Consider the following 21,459-nt stretch of genomic DNA (forward strand, 5'->3'; position numbering starts at 1 on the left):
TATTCAATAACGTTAAGTGGAGAAGTGAACATTTAGGGGGGGCAGGTTACAGTAGATCTACAGACACATTTAGAGTGGAAATAAATCACAGCAGGGTTTCATTGGATGATTACAGAGACTTAAACTAGAGGATGCATTTGCTGCAGTGTGAATGCTGAGAGCTGAAACGTTCAACGAGCTGAATCAAATGTTTCAGCTGAAGGTGCAGAACTGCTGAAAGCTGAAGTGTCAAAGCTGGAAAGTAGCTGAACGTCTTTAAAATGTACGTCAGAAAAAGACGATGAGATCTGAACTTTAACTGTCTAAACTCAAGAATCTCAAACCATCAGTGACTTTGTTCCTCCTCTTCTGTGCCGCGTGGATGAGGAAGCTGATGTTTAGGTGCTGGGAGGTGGTGGTTCCCAGAAACTGGTTTACTGTGTCCACTGGGCATGAAGATCACATGTGGTGGTTTCAGCCTGAAGCCCACCATCATCTCCAGCTGGAGGCGGTTGATGACTTTAGCTCCACTTGACTCCCATCATCCCAGCTCTGCTGTGACACCAGCTCTCCCAGCTGAACGTGACTCGTTGTTTATTTCACCAAAGATTCAGCGATTATAAAAACTCAACTCAAGCATTGAGCTGTGAGCGTTTACATGTGGAAAACATTCTTTCAGCAGAGATGCAGACTGATGCAGAAACACTGATGAGGGAAAAGTGTCAGCACCAGTTTGGAGTTGTTGTCAGAGTTTTTCCTTCTTCCTGGTTTGAACGTCTCTGCAGCATCACTTCACTGAGCAGCTGTGGAGTTTCCTGAAAAACACTTTTGCGGTTACCGGTTATAAAATCTGACTTTTGGGGATTTCACAGGAATCCGGGAGCTTTGCAGCTCTCGCCTTATAAGGCAGGGCTGAGCGCGTGCTCCGTGCCTGTCCACGGGCTGCACGAGTGACCTGGAAGACAAACACGTAGAGTCGGAGGACACACACACGCACACAGACACACACAGCTCTGTCCGCTGCGCTGTTGGTGAGTACCTCTCTTCGGTCATACAAACACGGAACAGCGCAGAGAACACGCGTGGAACATTTCACGCTGCTAAGCTAAGCTCGCTCAGCCTGAGTGTCACGTGACTCGTAACTCCGTCTGTGTCTTCCACCCGCAGCGGCTCGCTCACCCACGCAGGCCGAACATGGAGGCTTCGTTTGCAGGTAAACGCGCTCTGGTCACCGGAGCAGGGAAAGGTAAAGGACACACGCATGCGCACGCACGCACAGCGACACCAGCAGGCTGCTTTATGAACAACATCCACCTTCGTGCAAAATGTAGTCACGTGTCCGAGACTAACTCTCCTTCAATGAAACTGTTTCTGTTTTTAAACGAATCAACGCTTAATGTGAAGTTTCACGTGATTTCCGCTTGATTTACAAACACGTTTCTGAACAGAACATTAAATGTCAGCAGTGATGTTCATTTACACCCAAACACAAAACAACCATCGTAGCTCCTGGTGTGGCCCCGAACGGAGGCTGCTGTATAAACGTGTCCTTCACATACATCAACACTAACACAAAACACAACACTAACACTGTCGTTACAGACAGTGAGACGGTGCTGATGGAAGCGATGAAGTTACTGATTACTGTGAACTCAGCAGAGTGCTGGAGGAATCTGATGACGCTGCACGCAGCCTGAACCAGTGTCATCAGTGAGAAAGTGGAATAACAGGAGCTTTGTTGGTGGAACGAAGCCCAAGACATGTGTGGAATGTGTGTGTGTGTGTGTGAGAGTGTGTGAGAGTGTGTGAGTGTGTCCACTCTAATCAGTCTTTGTGTTTATGGATTCTTGTGTCCCAGGGATTGGTAGGGCCACTGCTCTGGCTCTGGCACGCTGCGGGGCAAAGGTCATAGCGGTCACACGAACACAGGCCGATCTCAACAGCCTGGTGGAGGAGGTGATCACCCCACACGCACACCCATCTGAGGGGCCCCAGCCCTGACCTTTGACCCACATAGTGGACTGTCAATCAGCATAAAGCACATCTCAGGCCACCTCTTAAAAATGACATGTATAAAAACCAACCACGTGTAAATGCACCGTTAGGGAGCCGACAGCGAGGAGCTGGAGAGGCGTGTGGGTCTGGTGTCATCGTAGGGTCGACCTTACAATATAAAGCACTTTGAGCTGACTGATGTTGTGATTCAGGGCTGAATAAATAAAATGTCCAAGAAGAGTCTAAAAGAAAAAGATACATTACTAAAATTATGGATTATAAAAGCACAGAATTAACAAACAAATATTTAGGAACCTTTCTAAAGCCTCTTTTTAAAAAAAGTCCTAGTTCAGTTCAGTTTTATTTATAAATCACAACAGTCACCTCAAGGTGCTTTATATTGTAAGGTCGACCCTTCAATAATACATACAGAGAAAAACCCAACAATCATATGACCCCCTATGAGCAGCACTTTGGTGACAGTGGGAAGGAAAAACTCCCTTTTAACAGGAAGAAACCTCCAGCAGAACCAGGCTCAGGGAGGGGCGGGGCCATCTGCTGTGATTGGTTGGTGAGAGAAGGAAGACAGGATAAAGACATGCTGTGGAAGAGAGAGTCATGTCTTTAAAAAACGTTACATATAAAAAATCCTCTTTTTGCAGAGACTTGACGTCACGTTTAGCTTTAGCTCTGTGCCTGGAAGACGTCAGAAAACCATCACAGCTGTTTCTGTCAGCTCTCTGATGGAGCGTCTGGGATGCACAGACAAACCTGAGAGACTTTAATCGACTCTTTGCCCACAGCTTTGATCTGCACAGTGAAATTTCTTCTTTAAATCTTATTATTATCTCATCCAAACCTTTCCTGACTGTCATTATATCAAACAGATTTCAATCAGCTGACGGCAGCTGACAACTTTAAAAGCTGTTTAATGTAGTTTTCACTTGAAGTAGAATCTGCAGTATGTTCGTCAAAACTACAATAATAGAGAAATTATTCTTTTCAATCTGCACGGCTAACATGAGAAGCATTAGCACAGCTGCTGTAACCTCGTCAGAGTTGTGACTGATTCAGTTCTGTTCTCTTTATAAATATTTGATGTCTCTTGTCTTCTAATCCGAGTCCGTCTGCTTTTGACTTCCTGTCACAGTGCGCCTCCATCACCCCGGTGTGTGTGGACCTCACAGACTGGGGCGCCACGGAGCAGGCCCTGCAGGACGTCGGCCCTGTCGACCTGCTGGTCAATAACGCCGCCTGCGCCAACCTACAGCCATTTCTGGAAGTCACACCTGACAAGTTTGAGCAGTAAAGCAAATATTCTCAACTTTCATATTTGTTACTGAGGAAGTGCAGCCGCAAGGACGCAGCACAAGCCTGTGAGCCAGAGGCCAGAGCCTCATCATGTGCTAACCTGTCACGTTTGTTTGTCTTCCAGGGCTTTCAGTGTGAATGTGAAAGCTGTGGTGCAGGTTTCTCAGGTAAAACGAACACGGCTGCTTTATTAAACCACGGTGTTTCCTTTCTTTGGGTTTGATTTGTGGGAAATGCATTGCTTTGAAGTTCAGCTGTGAACGAACCCGTCACAATGAGTGTTGGACAAGCTGCTTTAGAAAACGTGTGATTGGGACTTACAGTAAAACAGTTTTTTACCTCGATATTAAGAAATGTCTTGTGTAGATCTGGAAACTCCGGCTCTATATCTGTGCTTCACCTGTCGGTCTGAGCCGTGCAAAAATCTGTGCTTAAAAATGAGCAGATGACATTTTGTTGCATGAATTGTTTGACGCTGATGTTATTGGTTAAGTTTTGGAAAGTTTCTGTAACAAAGCTCGATGCAGTTGAGCTGTTCGGTTGACCCGGCTCATTCATCTAACTGCTTCTGAAATGAGACAAAGCTCCGTCTGTTGGCAGTTAGTGGCTCGTGGTATGAAGGCCCGGGGATCGGGAGGCTCCATTGTTAACGTGTCCAGCCAGGCATCGCAGTGCGCCCTCAGAGAGCACGCCGTCTACTGTGAGGAACACATTAACAACATTTAAATGAAGAAGCCCAGTGAGGGTAACAAACTGAGCTTGTTTCTGCTCTGTGCTCAGGTGCTACCAAAGCAGCTCTGGACATGCTGAGTAAGGTGATGGCTTTAGAGCTGGGACCCCATCAGGTACATCGCTGTGCAGCTTCCACCTCACAGTTACTAATGCTAACGTGGTTAGCTCAGGTGCATCTTTGTGAAGCATTAACTGAGTCAGTGACGCCACAGTGTTATCATTCAGTTCGTGCTGTCTATTTCTGAATGATCAGGAAGTACGGGGAAAACAATATATATGCAAGAAACTGTCCAGGAAATGATTTAATGTGAATATTAATTATTCCTGCATCACTGTTCAAGTGTCAAAGTCATTTATACGTGTGCCTCACATTGGAATACTTTGATGAGACCTGACAGTGAAACACTGCATGCACATCAATGCCAGGACAGCTCACTGTGAAACACCTCCTGCAAATATAGCCTGGTGTGGTGTTGAGAGAGAGCAGCAGATTCATAATCACACGACATCAAAACACAGGATGTGTTCAAATCCCAGGAGAGAGCACTCCAGGATGATCGTCGCAACATTTCAGTGACCCTTCGCTCTCTGAGGACGACAGGCCCGAAAGCAGAGTGTGATATGTGCAACATAGTGAAGGAGTTGTGTAAAAAGTCGCTGGCAGCTGGTGTCAGTGGTGTCGGTGGTGTCGGTGGTGTCAGTGGTGTCGGTACCAACCTGAGACCAAAGTCCACACAGAGTTTTGTAAAGACTGCATCTAAACTGAATCAGTTCCTGTGAACTCAACGATTACTGGGAGCAAACAATAAGACAGCAGCCAACACTAAATGAGCCGGTGTTTTAAAGCATGTGAGGTTTCCTACAGTGGCTTTAGGATGTTACTTTACTTACTGCTGCCTGTCCGACTGCTAACATGAAGAAAAGTATCGACAGTGGGATCAGGGTCGTCTGAACAAAGACTGGCTCTGACGTCTTTTCGGTGACTCGATTAACTCAGGTGTCGTCTTGTGTTCAGATCCGTGTGAACACTGTGAACCCCACAGTGGTGATGACGGACATGGGTCGCTTGGGCTGGAGCGATCCTGAAAAAGCCCAGAGCATGAAGTCCCGGATCCCCCTGGGCCGCTTCGCAGGTCAGTTGCAGCAGTCTTGGTCAGGTAGAACAGGGAGACGCGTCCTCTTAGATCACATCACTGTGTTTGTGTTCAGCTCCTGCATGCATGGAAATCTACCTAATGTGAGAGGCAGTGTTACCCACAGACAGGTCACGAGTCCACACAGTGAGATCAGTTTGCATGATGAGGGTTCGGGACATAATGATAGACTCAGTCCTGCCCTCTGGTCTGCACACGTGGTGTCAGGGTTAGCTCTGTAAAGCTGAGTGTGATGTGTGTGTCTGTGTGCAGAGGTGGAGGAGGTTGTGAACAGCATTTTATTCCTGCTGAGTGAAAAGAGCAGCATGATTAATGGAGTCACCCTGCCGGTGGATGGAGGCTTCCTGGCCTGCTGACCCACATCAGCCCATCGTCCAGCTACTTCACTGTGATTGTCTGTAATATAACTGGACTCAGCCAGCGAGGGACCCGAAGGATTGTTTGACCCATTGATGGAACTTAAAAGATACAAACATGCTGCTGCATTAGAATCAGTATTAAAATCAAAAACTTTAAAAATAAATTGTGGTTTGTTTGTTTTTTACTGAAATATAAATGATCACAGTGACTAAGTCACCAACTCTGGGTCCTCTTTATTTACAGCACCGCTCCACAACTGAGGCGAAGTAAGGAGCTGAGACACAGGCCTTAGTAAAGTTTAGTAACTGGTTCAAAGTGACAGAACCACTGGACACTGAGGCTACGTTCACACTGCAGGCGAAAGCGCATCAAATCCATATTTTTTGAGCCTATGCGACCCATATCTGATCATGGTGTGACAGTGTGAACGGCACAAATCCGATATTTTCAAATCCGATCTGGGTCACTTTCGTATGTGGTTCTGAATCCGATACATATCTGATGTTTTAGAAAGCGACTGACACAAGACAGACGCCAATGATCAGCGCCAGAGAAGACATCGTGAACGCTTCCTGGCCATCCAGTGTAGATGTCAGTGAAACTGTTGGGAAGACAACGTTGGAGAAACGTGAACATTTTATTTGTACTGTATAATCTGCAGATTCTGACAGAAACTATCCTTTGAAGCAGCGCTCCTCTAAAACAGCAATAAGGATCATTATTAGGTTATTTACATTATTATGTAAATAACAAAATAACTTAAAGCAAAAACTGGGAAACGTGAAGTCTGAAGTCTTTATATTGAGGCCATCAGTCAAACATACTGTTTGGTCTGGGTCTAAACAGAGCGCGTTGTGTGTGACGTCTTCTTTTGCGCATGCGGCCGCTTTGAGCGTCACACTAGAGCGCGTTTGCTGTCACATTTTATTTGTAGTGTGAACAAGCAGACAAAAAAATCTGATTAGATCAAAAAATCGGAATTGAGCATCAAGACCTGCAGAGTGAACGTAGCCTTGCAAACCAGGCCGGTTCTGGTTATTAAATGAACTCAAACATTGACGCACTGCAGGCTCTTGTAGTTGTTTCAGTGCTGCAGTAAAGAATAGCAAAGAACTGAAGCCTGGACGTGTGCTGGAAAGCCTGCTGATGAAGCTGAATAAGAGCCATCATCATCACCATCATCTACAGTCAGAATGATTCATTTGGTCACTTTGATAAATGTAAACAACTAAAGGCACAGGAACAGGGCCGTCTTCTGTATCTAAATAAACCTGTGCAGCCACTAGAGTTTCCTCACAGTGTTGGTCCACGAAGCACATTTGGATATGAACACGAGAACGCCTCGCTGTGTGAGGAGGAAATGACGACAGGAAGCAGACTACCTTACATATACATTTGTATTTAGTATACAAAAAATTGAAATATGTCACCACACAGACATGTGAAGTAATAAAAAATAAGACAAACAGTTGAAACAAGTATACAAGTCATCTTACATTACATACGTACATGGCCAATGCATTTCATCATACAACCTCTCCTAAGAGTTACAGCGGGTCAAAGAACCAGATCCATGCAATAGTAGTAGTTTTTTTTTTTCTTTTGCTGTTTCTCAGCTACGTTTCGACACCTTAGCTAGGCAGGACCACACGACATGATTCAACCACACAGCTATGCCAACCAAAGACAGCGGAGCGCACTGCAGTGCTGCGTCTCGCCACACGGGGGAGACAGACACACAGCAGGCCTGCGACCATACAGAAATGCATTTCATAAAGGTGCAATCTGCACTGTTTGCCACGGCGACAAACCCCACGACGATTGGCCCCTTTACTGTACACTGTTAGCGACACTTCTAACTTGGACATGAGCGACTATAATCCCTTTAGTTTGAGTTGTTTTCGTTTTACGAGCTAAATATTCAGGTACATGTAGATATTCATAACGCATTCCTTTTCTGAGGATTATTCTGTACATGACTGGATGTCACTGATATTCGTGTGTTTTCCTTCCTTTACGTCACAGATTGTTGAAAAGTCTCGTGTTTTACTACAATACAATATGAAATAGTACCAAAAACTGGACACTAAAAAACTTGGCTTAAAACAATACTGTCTCTTATGCACTGCCCCGAACCGTCTCACCGACACCGACACATGCCCGCCCACCGTGCACACACGCAAACACACCTGTCACGCACGCATTCATGTGCTTGCGCACAAACACACACACACACAGTCTAAACAATGGGATAAATTAAGACAGAATATTTTAAGACCCATGCAAGCTCCTCCACTCCCACAGGCAGAACTCAGGCAGCAAGGTTGTACAGCCCCCGTGTGTTTGGCAAGCTCGTCTGTCACATCTTCACAGTTAAGAATAGTTACCCAAAGAAATTGACCAAGATCAGGCGACTGAAGCAAGAACACGCTGCAGGGGCCAAATAACTCTTCAACTGATCAGACGATGCTTCTGAAAGCGAGCGAAAGGTTTGCAGGTCGACCTCTAAAGTACAGTTATGAACTCTTTTTGACTGAAACCTCCAGTTAAACCTTTGTGTCTCATTGGAAAGTTAAGAACGATGACACGGGGCTACGATTATGAATCTGTGGCTTTACGGAGACGAAACCCGAGAGGATGAGTTCATGGTTACATGTTTATGCTGCAGCGCTGATGTGATCGTTTGGCAGGAAATCTGTCCGAACTCGACAAGTTACTGAGAGGATACCAGCAGTTAGACCATCGTTACAGTCACTGTGCTCGTTAGGAACTACAGGGAGCATCTTGGGCCGTACGACCTTTCTCCAATGTGCTGTTTAGTAATGAGACACTGATCTGGCAGCATAGAGCAAACTTGAATACTTTGCCATTTTAAAGAACTTGGTTTGGCTCGGGAGGCAGCACGGTGGCACGGTGGTTAGCACTGTTGCCGCACAGCAAGAAGGTCCTGAGTTCAATTCCAACATCAGGCCTTTCTGTGTGGAGTTTGCATGTTCTCCCCGTGTTTGCGTGGGTTCCCTCCGGGTACTCCGGCTTCCTCCCACCGTCCAAAGACATGCAGCTTGTGGGGATAGGTTAATCGGATAATCCAAATTGTCACTAGGTGTGAATGTGCGAGTGAATGGTTGTCTGTCCCTGTGTGTTGGCCCCGCCTCTCGCCCTATGACAGCTGGGATAGGCTCCAGCGCCCCCCGCGACCCTGAAAAGGAGAAGCGGAAGCGGATGGATGGTTTGGATCGGGAATAATCAAATGCCAATCAGGAACCAGTGAACCGAGCTGTCAGAGAGTCTAACTGCTGGTGTTTCTGTCATGTGACCAGATGTCAGGGCTCGCTGTGCATGCTGTCAGAAATGAGGGTTGAACGAATGAAGGCAGTATTTCTTTAATGTGCTGATCCTAGATCAGAAGCTGAGGGTAACTTCGGAGCTGAAGGCGTGTTCACAGTTCATGTTCTATCTAGTCAACACTGCATTATTTCAAGCAAGCATAGGAACAAAAGAGTTTGCAGTAAGAAGATCTAGAAGTCTTTGTGAGCCCTCGTGGCAACATGACACGTGTCTATGAGTACAAAGGACAGTCATCGTCTTTCACAGAGAACCTATGACCTTACTCTGTAATGGTTAAAAAAACTGGGTTAAATATTGGTCCTACCAATATGACTTTGAAAAAACATCGATATAAAGAAAGCAATCTCAGCAGTGCACACTCACTCTCGCTAGTTTTCTTTCTCATCCTCTCAGAGAAGTAGTGGTTGTTGTTCATGGTGATGTGGTGTAGTGTTAGCAGTGCTTCCTCCTTAGAACATGGTGCATCTCTTCCCCCTCTTCTTCACGGGTGGGGGGCAGAGCACAGCTCGGATGGCCTCGTCGAATACCGTCTTCAGGCCTCGCTGGGTCAGCGCGGAGCACTCCAAGTACTTCACGGCTCCTGAGGACCAGGGAGAGGGCATGATGGGAAACTCCTGATACGCCCAGCTACATTACCCAACAGAGCACCCAGCACTCAAAGGGCCCCACAGATAACTGTTCATGCACATACTGAGTATGAATAAAGCAGGGGTCTCACACCGGGATGAGCCGAGGGCCACCGCTGTCGTCTGAAGGATACTTTTGTGTTCAATTAATACAAAAAACAAACATTTCTGAAAATGTTTGTTTGCTTTTTTTAATTTCAAATATCATCTAGGCCCCGGGGCAGACCCAGGACACGCTGGAGAGATTATATCTCTCGGCTGGCCTGGGAACGCCTCGGTGTTCCCCCGGATAAGCTGGAGGAGGCGGCTGGGGCGGTCTGGGCTTCTCTGCTCGGGCTGCTGCCCCCGTGACCCGGCCCCGGATAAGCAGAAGAAAATGGATGGAAATATTATATAGCAATATCTTAACTAACTGAATGGTTTCATTGAAAGAGCAAATAAACACACTGGTCCTCTCTGTCTGTCACACACGTTCGTATTTAACAAAATACAAGTGACAGAGTTTGTGCGAGTGGCCCCCGGGCCGCGAGTTTGAGACCCCTGCAACTGTTACAGAAGGTGCGTGATCGTTTTTTCCTCCTTGACACAAGGCGAGTGCAATTCAAATCACAATATAAATATTTACTAATAATGTTTTTATTTTAAATGAAATAGTTTAATCTTGTTTTTAAACACTGTTTAAAGATGACACGCTGTCTCTCACTGCTCAACACAGCCACAGTTCAACTACTGGGAAGCTGAGTAACATATAAAAACAAAGTGATTTACAAATCTCATAAACCAATACTTTATCCACAATAGAACATCTCCAAAAGGTTGTGACAGGAGTATGTTTCCATCTTTGTAGTATCTTTTTCTAACATCTGGAAACAGGAGAGCAGCTGTGGAGTTTTGTCCCGTTCTTGTCTGACAGGACTAGCTCTGCAGTCCTGGATCTTCAGTTTGAGTTATATCGAGAGAAATCACAACAACACTTGCCTCGAGCAGCTCTTCTCTTCCATCTCTTTCTGGACAGTGTGCTGACATTGGTCCATGATTTGTAGACACAGTTTGGTCCCGCCTACTTCTGAGGAGCTCTTTTTATACCCAGACATGTTACTGACCTGTTGTCATTTAAACTGATTAGTTATAATTATTATTAGTTATAAAAACGCAGCAGCAGATGGCCCCGCCCCTCCCTGAGCCTGGTTCTGCTGGAGGTTTCTTCCTGTTAAAAGGGAGTTTTTCCTTCCCACTGTCGCCAAAGTGCTGCTCATAGGGGGTCATATGATTGTTGGGTTTTTCTCTGTATGTGTTATTGTAGGCTCTACCTTACAATAGCACCTTGAGGTGACTGTTGTTGTGATTTGGAGCGGTCTAAATACAGTTAAACTGAATTGAAATTGTTCCTCCAGCTGTTTCTTTTCAGGACCACTGAGCTTCCAGCCTGTTGTTGCACCTGTCCCAACCTTTTTGAAACATTTGCTGTCATCAGACTCAAAATGAGTCAAGATTCTTTGTGAAATAGTTCAAAATGAAGAGTTTAAAGATTTAACAGGTTTTCTGTGTTCTGTTGTGAATAAAGGAGGGACTTATGAGATTTGCAAATCATTGCATTTTGTTGTTTTTAAAATGATTTTTCTAAACGAGTTGTTCCCTGCACTGAAGCTGTGATAAGACCAGTTTCTAAATGAATAAACTAAGGAAAGGGCTTCAGTGCTTCCTTCAGTATCCACTGGAGGATGCACTGAAACATCCTTCATTAAAAAAGCAAATAATCAAAGTGGCACAGATCATTCATAAAAACAATGATGCTGCACAACAACAGTCATACAACCACATGTATGAATCATAACAATCATCAACATGCTGGCATGTTGGAGCTTCCACAGCTCCTTGAATATTATGCTGCTGTGATAAGAAACCTCTGCTTCTTATCACAGCTTTTAATAATTATTTACATACCAATACACAATAATTTCATAACTGATATACAATAATCAGCCATATTTGAATTGATCAAAGTGAATTAAAGGTTTACTACATCATCGGCTGCTTTCAGATTATAAGATTGTTGAAAGCCTTTGAAAGGCCGGAGCAACACTGGATCATCTCCTTAGTGGGACTACAACAATGGAGCAAATAATCTTCATGTAACAAGCAGAAAACTACAAACGTGGTGTCTTTCTCCAGCTGTTCATACGATTCACGTGTCCACAGCATTGATAGGCTAACATTGCCTTTCCCAGCGATCCTGACACCAGCAGAGGTCTGCAGGTAGCTCTGTCCCTAACTGACATTCTTGAATCGCTTTGGGTTGACAGTTACTGTAAATTGGCTCTTGAACTGGTGAGATGGATATCAGTGAGTATTGAGAGGAGGTCAGGACAAAAAGGCTCATATGGAAGTTACTTATAGTGCGCTGACAGCAGAACTCTTGACTCCTTGTGGCTCCCAGTCTAACAGCAACAACATCCCCCAGCAGATATCTGGTCACTGTTTCCTCACAGTCACTGTGGTCATGATTTCTAAATCCTCTTTAACAATCATGTTGGAAAGTTAATAAGCTTCAAAGGTTTATAGAAGGATGTTTCATTGACAGCTGGAACTGTGTTTAATTCGTCCTCACTTACACAAACATCATTCTCCGATTACGCCTTCATGCTTCTGCTCGTCAGGGTGTGGGCTGTTTCAGCACTCTGAGGCTGGATGTTCCTCAGTTTAGAGGCTGAACTCAAAGCAGCTCTAACCCAAACTAATGGACATGTTTATGTACAGGGGAGGCTGAGCACACCCTCTCCACATCTGTGTGTGTGCACTGAACAAACACAGAGTTATGCATTAATTAGTGAGTGAGGTCAAAAAAAGTTGGTAAGTGTATTTTTCGTTCGTGCTTTCAGTCTGAATGAAGTTCTGCTGAGCAGCAGCTGTGAACATGTTACTGCTCTGCAGTGAATAATGAGCTCTTATTTTTCTTAAAATGTGACATTTCCCGGTTTAAACATTTATTTATTATGAGTAATAATAATAATAATAATAATAATAATAATAATAAAAGTATGAATTCATGAGATCTTTAAATCTACGCAGCCTGTTTTCATTTTCACAGCTTTTTAGGACTCGACTTTGTAAAGCGTGTTTCTGTCCACTGTGTCACACGAGCCCCTTTCCCGCCTACTCGACTGGTCTTCCATTAGAACCCTGTAGTACCTTGTCGTCATAGCAACGCGTCTGCGCGTCTCGAGACGTAATTAATATGCGACACGAACGCCACAACAAAGGTGGACGTCGAAGCAAACACATACTGCTACTCGGTCCGTGGCTCTTCGTCACACAGAGATCACTGCGTTGTTTTTGTAGCCATTTCCCTCGTTACAGTTTCAAAAATGGCGATTTGGACTTTCGTGAACGCTCTCATGACTCGTAACGCTACGGCCAGCCAATCAGTGGCATACAGTCTGATGACGTCACATTTAGTACCTGTTTGGATCGCTTGAAATCCAAGCAGGTGCTAAAACTGGTACCAGGAACTACGGCCTAATGGGAAACCCTGAAAACCGCCGAGTCACTCCGGAAAAGGGCTTTGGTGACCTCGTTTGTAGAAAGCTACATACATACTTATACTGCATCGTAACAATACTTTACTACAGGGAAAGCTTGTGCATGTGAAAACCTGAGTAAGAGCAAGAATGATCAGTCGAAGTTTATTCAAGAATCACGTGTAAGTGTGCTGAGAAGTAGAAGAACCTACTCTCCATAAACAGCTGGTTTCAGTTTGTCACCGTGCAGGAAGGGCTTGGAAAATGATCATCAGGAAACTCATTTTAAAAGCCTTGAGTCAACTTTTGTTGTGATTTGGTAAATAAAATAAAATTGAATTAATTAGCAACTAAAACTGAGTTTACACCTACATAAGTGAGTAAATGTGCCTGGTTATCCCACCTCTCACTAACCAATAACCAGAAAACTGTATACACACTTTTCTTTGGATCAACTGTCACTGGTATCCAATTTAATATGTGACTTACTGAGACAACAGACAAACAACAATCATTATGTAAAGCTAAATTAATGTTAGAGAAAAAACGATGCCGTTACAGCCTCACCAATCTCTCTCGCCATGGCCAGGCCCTGCGGGTAGGTGATGGGGGACAGCTTCTTGTCCCGCAGCCTCTCAATGGTGTCCTTGTCATCTCGTAGATCCAGCTTGGTGCCCACCAGAATGATGGGTGTGTTGGGGCAATGGTGTCTCACCTCAGGGTACCACTAGGGCCCCACAGACAACCACACACAGATGTGTACATATGGATATACAAAAGACAAAGTCAGTGAGAGAGGAGAAAGAGAAGAGTCAGCAGGAGGCGGTGGAAGAACATCATGAGCCTTTCCACAGTGACAACAAACTGAGTTGTGGCTACAGAAAACATTGTTATTAAGTTCGAATGAAGGCATAGCTGCATGAACACAAGACATCCTCAGCAAAGAAACCTCCAATCACATCACACGATGGGACAATCCCGTCGGAAACACAGAGACTCTACAGAGGGACCAGACCTCGTGAAAAGTGTGGTTTCACATGAGAGCGTCTCATGACGCTCAGCAGATCAAACCACAGCCGGCCGTGACGCTCCCTCTGCAGAGTGTTTGCACTCGCTCAGGCCTCAGCCTACAACGTGTGTCTGCGCTCCACGTCCTGCTGGAGTAACATCAAATCCAGACCATTGTAAGCTGAGGACTGAGCAGCTGTGATAAACCAGGTGGAGCCAAAGATGTGCCTCCTTGTGGTCAGACTCGGCGTGAAAGGGGGGAAAGGAGGGGGCGGGGTGGACGGTCAGCGTACTGACCTTAGCTCGGACGTTCTCAAAGGAGGCCGGACTGACCAGGGAGAAGCATATCAAGAACACATCCTGGGAGAGAACCAGAGACATCGCTAGTTGAGAGTGAGATCTGTGTGTGTGTGTCTGTGTGTGTGTGTGAGTGTGTGTGAGTGTAAAACCACCACAATAAATCGGCTTTATTTGAAGTCTTCGACACTTATTAAAAGTCACAACACAAAAGCCTCAGAGAGGCGTGGTTCTGCTTCATATTGTTTGTTCAAAGACATTTTAATAGACCGAGGACGTCCAGGACAGACTCCGCCTCTCGCCTTATGGCAGCAGGGATAGGCTGCGACCACTGCAAGCCTAAACTGGATAAGACAGTGGATGAATGTTTGGTACTTATCTACACAAGAAGTGGTTATCAGCACAGTGGGCAAATATACACAGCGCTCCCTCGTTTATCGCGGGAGGTACGTTCTAAAAATAACCGCGATAGGTGAAATCCACGAAGTAGGCAGCTTTATTTCTTACAGTTATTACAGATTAATGTTAAGGCTGTAACTACACACTTTACACACTCAGACAGGCAGGAACATCTTCACACGTTTCTCTCTTGTTTAAACTCTCAGAGTTCAAACCTGGAACAATCAGTCAGTATTATAGGATGAAACCAAAGACGCGCAGGTGACGACGTTTCATCGACATCGTTGTGTTTGTTGGGGAGAAACGTACAAACATACAGTGCAGCAGAGTCACACTGCTGGGATCGAAGATTTATGTAACTTTGACAAGCTGAACGCACTCTGTCCTGGACGGGAGACACGGCGGATGATCTGATATCGTCATGTTGCTGTTGTTCCCAGATCATCATGAAAATGTTGCTCCAGGTTCAACATTGTAAGTGACCAATCACATTATTGTGACGTTATTCTTTTGCGCACCAACCCATTTGTGCATTTATGAAATTCCAATGTTGCAAGGACAATATCAATTCTGCTTAGCGTTTATTAAAGGGTTAGGGTCCGTTGATCGGCGGACAAAGGCGGTTTCTCGCAGCTTAAGTACAGTTTTTTGTTTTACGCCGGTTTTTCCCGAAGTCGCAAAAGTATGACATCACAACATTCTGATTGGTCACTTGCAATGTTGATCCTGGAACAACCTTTAGTATGATGATCTGGGAACAACACCAACACGAGGATATCAGATCGTGCAGACACGGCACGAGACTGATTGACAGTGGTCTACAGCCAATCAGGAGACAGAACACATGCTGTAATAAAAAATAATTAAAAAAGCAAAATTGCACAAAAAAAACCCCAAAACAAACTGAAACAGCGAGGCCATGATAGGTGAACCGCGTTATAGCGAGGGAGCACTGTGCATGAAAACCTTCCCTTGAACCGGAGCCCCGCCCACATGTGCGCGCTACTTTGGTAACTGTAGCTTTTCCTCAGTGTTCAGGCTGTTTTTCAGTGTTTTTCAGTGTTTTTCATACACAAGTAAATCCCCATTTTTATAAAAACACGGCTTCTTAAAGCCCTTCCAGGCTGAACGCTTTCAGGAACCGTGGTTCTGCTCGTACACTTGGCGAAGGAAAATGTTGATTTCCTCTTGGACATCAAAGCTGTGCGCCGTTATCTCCTGTTTTGATGTCAGACCGTGCTGACCAACGTTTCGCCGCCTGTTTTCTCGGCATCGTCATCAGTGTTTGACATCATTTTTAGCTTTTCACGCTGACAGAGATGTGAAAGTGAAAATCCCTGTTTGACTCAGTGCCTCGGTGCATAATCACCTCCCAGATCATCCTTCTGGCCGTTTCCAGGCAGCTTCCACCTGCTATTTCTGGATCGCTCCAGAAGTTCTGTTGTGCCCACACTGCACAGGCTGCTTCATCACACTTCAAATCCAATTCTTCTTCAAACTAACCTGAATTTCATGTGAAGGACTGTGTTGTTGATGAGAGCTGGCAGTTTGCACTTACAGAGTCAGCAGCTTTAAAGCCGAACACGCTGCATGCTGGAGGAGCTCGCTCATACACCCTGGGGTGTCTGGGGGAGAACATTCAGCAGATCTACCCTGTGCCCGTGCACAATGCAGTGAAAATGGTGGCGTTTTGCTCACTAACTGGATAACCTGCCACAACAATCAAGATGACGGACTGCCAGAGTTCCAGCATGCACTGCAGACGGGGAAGGGAAGCAGCTGCTAATCTTGAATGGGAGAACAGCCTTTTCCTCACACCGTGTACTGTTAGCCATCTGAGCTGGTGAGTATATTGGGATAATCATTTGTAATTTAAGGCAGTTTTCATATTAAACGGATAAACTGATAAATGTTGGGGTCTACAAAGCATTACAGCATCCTTCGTACATTAACCACCTTCCCTTACTCGCTCTTCTAAACAGGTCACAACAGAGAGCTCGGTTCAGTCACGTATCGGCGGCATGCTGTGAGTGTGGGAGGAAAGAGTAGGAGTACCGTCTGTGGGTAAGACAGTGGTCTGAGCCTGTCGTAGTCCTCCTGTCCTGCTGTATCCCACAGACCCAGATTCACTGGTTTCCCATCCACCATCACGTTGGCAGAGTAGTTGTCAAAGCTGCAGGAAGTTGGACAGCACACTGAGTAAAAAGCAGCTGAGACTACTGACAGAGTAGTGTGATTACTCCTAAACAACAGAACTACATGACCGCCTAGATAAGGGTTGGTAAATATTTAAGGAAGCTTTTTCTCCTCCAAGTCTACTTTTTGGTGTTGCATTACTATATTTGATAAAAGCTTTTAAAAGAGAGAATGAAATGAAACAGTCCAGTCCGGAGCTGAACTGGGAGCTCCTCATTCAGCCCAGTGCTCACTGGGCTCTCAGGTATCAGGTGGGTCCAGCACTTTGAAACTGAATTACTCCACTAACTCTAATTTGATATGAACTGGTTTCCAACCTATGGGATGGATGCTGTTCATACTAAAGAGCCATCTGCCAGTTGGCTCAGTGTAACACGACTGATGCAGATATTTGAAAAACAGGATTTAAGGGAACTTTTCTGGGCTTGGCACAGTTGTCATGATTATTTTGTTATGCTGGTTTAAAAATGTAACATTTGTGTCACGACGCAGCTGATAAACACTAAAATATCTTAACAGCTTAAAATTTGAAAAGTTAAAAAAAGCATTAAGGAGTTTACATAACATCAGTCTGTTTGATTTGCAATATTAAATATATAAATACTACAAATATCATCCATTGATAAGCACGTATACTTTCTCAGTGTGCAGAACTGTGCAGGAGTTTGCAGCACGTCCACAGCTGAATGAGCGATATCTTTTATTTAATCTGATTCGACATTCATTCGTCTCTTTCTTGTCAACTAAGTTCTTGTAGGAGAACAGCTGTATTATTATTATAATTATTATTAAACCCTGAAACCTTTACACAGCACAGTGTCTTTGACAGAGCGCTCAGCCCTACAGCGTTCGATGGTGTGGTGAGAGCATGAGGAGTGTTGGGGTTACTCACACAGTGGGGATGTATTCACCGGGGAAGGCATTGGTGGTGTAACTAATCAGCAGACAGGTCTTACCCACAGCCCTGAGGAAGTGACAGCAGAGGATCCAAAATTAGGCTGCAGCTCCACTCTCATACAAACCTGAGTGTAAACAGGCCACATGTATGTGTGAGCACAATGAGGCCTCTATCCGCTTTCAGCTGAGCGCCACACACACACTGGCCTACATACATGTTGCCTAGGGACACAGTAGCCTTCTATGGTAGCCACGCACACACACACACACACACACACACACACACACACACACTCTTATATCCTTGTGGGGACATCTCATGGACATGATGCAACCATCAAAGATGAATGCCGAACCCTGACCCTAACCTAATGGTAACCCTGACGCTAGAACAGCACGAGTAAAACCACATTTTGAGTCTCAAAGACGCCTTCAGACTCGTAGGGACCAAAATCCCCACGAGTTCAATTCAATTTTATTTATATAGCGCCAAATCACAACAAAAGTCGCCTCAAGGCGCTTCATAGATACAGAGAAAAACCCAACAATCATATGACCCCTATGAGCAGCACTTTGGTGACAGTGGGAAGGAAAAACTCCCTTTTAACAGGAAGAAACCTCCAGCAGAACCAGGCTCAGGGAGGGGCGGGGCCATCTGCTGTGATTGGTTGGGGTGAGAGAAGGAAGTAAGCGAGTATAGTAAGCTTCCAATTTTTGGTCCCCACAAAGATGTTCATACCTGTCCACACAGTTACTCGCACACACAGCCCACCTCCCCTCTGCTCACAGGCCCACAGCACCCTCCCCTCCGACTCAAGCCACTCGATGCTACTGGTGGCGGCGTGGATGAGTATTGGCTGGCTGCTCATGCATGACTCATGAGCGATTCTGTGTGCTCGTCTCCACAGACATGACCAACAGCAGTGACACACGGTGGCAAAATGTGTGACTGGTATAAGAGTGATTTGAGGTCAGTGGGTCTGTTTGGTCAGAAGGGAAACACTGACACTTACAGCTGCTTCATTAGTCAGTTTCAATGATTACGACTATTCTTCAGAAGATCCAGTGGCTCATCTACTGATCTAAACACTGGTGTGTGATCCCCAGCCCGTCCAGGCTGTCCTTGGGCAGCACACACAACACAAAGATCTACGTGACTGTGTCACAGATACAAGAGAAGTGTATAAATAAGGAATTACAGCTACAGTGAGATCTGCTATGATGGTTTGGTAGTTAGAGCTGAAGATGCTAAAATGCTTGCTGGGAGGGACCAACATGGCCAGGGTTAGAAAAGAGTCTATCAAAGGGTAACTACCCGCTGCACAGGAGAGAAAGCATGCAGGAACAACATGCGAAGTTCAAGGACTTTGTTGCTGGAGGCAGCAGTGCTGACCACTGTACCACCGTGACACCCACTGAGGTGGAGATGTCAAGCAGAACCCATCTCCTGGAAAATATGCAAAGCCTTCGCTTTCACTTCCAGACCTCTGGACTCACACAGTACGTCTCTCAGTCACACCTGTTTCCCTCAAAACACACAAACGGTTCAGATTTGCTCTGCGTCGCACATTATGTAGCACCAAAACACAACAAAACAAGGAAAAACCCTGCAAAAAGGTCACACATGAGTGAGTTTAAATGTCTCCAAACAGATCCACAGGAACAGGAAGTTGAAACAACTGCAGGGAAACAGAGATGCTGTTACACAAACACACACAGTGCTACACGTTCAGATGCACAGCAGTGAATGCACAGGTGCTGGTAACACCACATCCCTGCTCCGACCCCGACACTGAAGCAGCGAACCTGCTGTCGTTCACTTCATTACGTCCCTGCGTGCTACTGTCAGCGTGGGTCAAATAACGTGAACGGCATCAGGTAACGATCTGTTCACGTTCTGAAGACACCAAACGCACAGCTAGCAGCATCTGTACAGTCTGGATTAAAGCTGTTTGTGGCAGCTGACGAGAAAAACACACATTTTTATGTCCCGCCCACCTCGTAAACAGCCTCATCGCACAAAACAGCAGGTTCCTGTTAGAAACAGCTTTCTGAGCCCTGCAGTGATCTCAACAACACTGTCAGGGCTGTGTGTGACATTTAAAGTAGTATCCACCGCGGGGTCACGCTTTGATTGCGAACGCTCAACCTGTCACTGTCACGCTGTAGCTCTTTGATTCCTCACATTAGCCGGCTCAGTAGCAGACGCAGGTGTATTCTTCCTGGTGACTGCGTTGGGCTTTGTGATGTCATCAGTATAACTTGACACCTGTGAGGTGAGACTAGATTAAACTGCTGAGCATCATTTCCACAGAGACTTTGGTGAAACTGGAGGTCTTTTCCTGGTGGCCATTAGAAGTAATGCATCTCTAAGGTGCCATTGCTTTTCACACCCAGAAGCTACTGCCATCTTTACTTACAGTCTGTGCTTCTAAAATGAAAAAAAGACTATTTAAAGAATTTTTAAATGACATTTATATAATTTTGCTGCATTTTTTTTAAACTTTTGCTACAAATCCAACACAGCCCGTTTCTCTACAAGTCAAAGACTCACACGTGTGCAGGCTGTGGCACATTTAGCTCAGATCTGGTCAGAAAGAGCCATAAAACCCGTGCAGCTGTTCGGAAATATCCGGCTTATTTCGGCTAAGCCCTCGAGGTTAAAAATTCAGCAACTGGACGGTGTTTTAAAAGTTGCTGAATGTGTGTTAAAGAAGCGTGATCTCAGTAATGACAATAATAAGTGAGACTAGGACTCCTGCAGTGACCGAGCGGCCCCAGCTCCCTCTGGAGGCAGGCGAGGACTTGAAAGGTAAAGTGAGCTTGTAGGTTGGACTGCTCCCGTGTGTCTGCACACACCGTGTTGACATTGAACATTTGCATTCTTTTATTTTCCCATTTTGCCTTTGATGATAAAAAGACCTTTGGCCGCTCCTGATGTTTGTAAGAACTGATATGAGTGCCGGCGGCTTTAATCAGCGGCCACTAATCATATTAGCGTTTCCAAACGGCGCGGCGCACTCTCGCAGCAGACTTCAGTGCACATGCCGCTGGGTGGGATCTGGATGCAGTAGGAGCAGAATTAGGGCAGCGGGGCCTGCTGCTTGCCACTGACAGGGCCACAAATTCCTTAGCGTGCATCAGCACTTCAGCCCGCCTTCAATGGCCTACCAGGCGTGTAGGTGTTCCCGCAGCATCTCGATGCTCCGCTCCTGCCTTTGGATGAAGACGTGATCACACGCAGATGCCCGTGGAGCTGTATCTGAGAAAGACAGGCGACCGACGGATCGCCGAGCCCCAGCCCCTTTTCACTACATAGCATCCTCCCATCATCCATCCATCAGTGGATGCATCACTGAACCCCACATGACAAATGTGCCGTTTCTGTGAGCGTGCTCTTACCCGTCGCCGACCACCACACACTTAATCGCCTGCATTTGGACAGCAGCTGGAGGCTTTCAGGGAGCCGGCGCTGGGAGTTCACCGATCCGACAGTAAGCGCTGAGGTCTCGCACGAGAACAGCGGGCCAGTCCGCTCAGCGATGGAGCCGCAGTGAAAAGGGTCGATGGCGAGCAGTTACGACAGTCTCCGAGAGGTGCCGAGCGTTCTTAAAGGGACAGAGGCGGAACAGAAGAACG

General features: G+C 45.7%; 2 protein-coding genes across 3 annotated transcripts; one reads left to right on the forward strand and one right to left on the reverse strand.

Moving 5' to 3' along the window:
- Window positions 1-680: 680 nt before the first annotated feature.
- On the forward strand, window positions 681-5,694 carry dcxr (dicarbonyl/L-xylulose reductase). Its single transcript, XM_085171534.1, has 9 exons — window positions 681-1,010; window positions 1,147-1,225; window positions 1,838-1,935; window positions 3,125-3,279; window positions 3,410-3,452; window positions 3,886-3,985; window positions 4,066-4,130; window positions 5,033-5,150; window positions 5,424-5,694. Exons 2-9 carry the CDS (start codon window positions 1,174-1,176, stop codon window positions 5,525-5,527), a joined length of 735 nt encoding a protein of 244 aa, XP_085027660.1. The 5' UTR covers window positions 681-1,010; window positions 1,147-1,173; the 3' UTR covers window positions 5,528-5,694.
- Window positions 5,695-6,910: 1,216 nt separating this feature from the next.
- Window positions 6,911-21,398, reverse strand: rac3b (Rac family small GTPase 3b). 2 transcript variants are annotated; one of them, XM_085171535.1, is made up of 6 exons: window positions 21,223-21,398; window positions 17,816-17,887; window positions 16,783-16,900; window positions 14,329-14,391; window positions 13,591-13,750; window positions 6,911-9,459 (listed from the first exon to the last, which is right to left on the reverse strand). In XM_085171535.1, exons 1-6 carry the CDS (start codon window positions 21,255-21,257, stop codon window positions 9,329-9,331), a joined length of 579 nt encoding a protein of 192 aa, XP_085027661.1. In that variant the 5' UTR covers window positions 21,258-21,398; the 3' UTR covers window positions 6,911-9,328. The 2 variants fall into 2 exon arrangements, with proteins under 2 accessions (XP_085027661.1, XP_085027663.1); XM_085171537.1 differs by lacking the exon at window positions 14,329-14,391.
- Window positions 21,399-21,459: the final 61 nt, after the last annotated feature.

Source organism: Neolamprologus multifasciatus, chromosome 8 (assembly GCF_963576455.1).
Source record: "Neolamprologus multifasciatus chromosome 8, fNeoMul1.2, whole genome shotgun sequence".
NCBI classification, from domain to species: Eukaryota; Metazoa; Chordata; class Actinopteri; order Cichliformes; family Cichlidae; genus Neolamprologus; species Neolamprologus multifasciatus.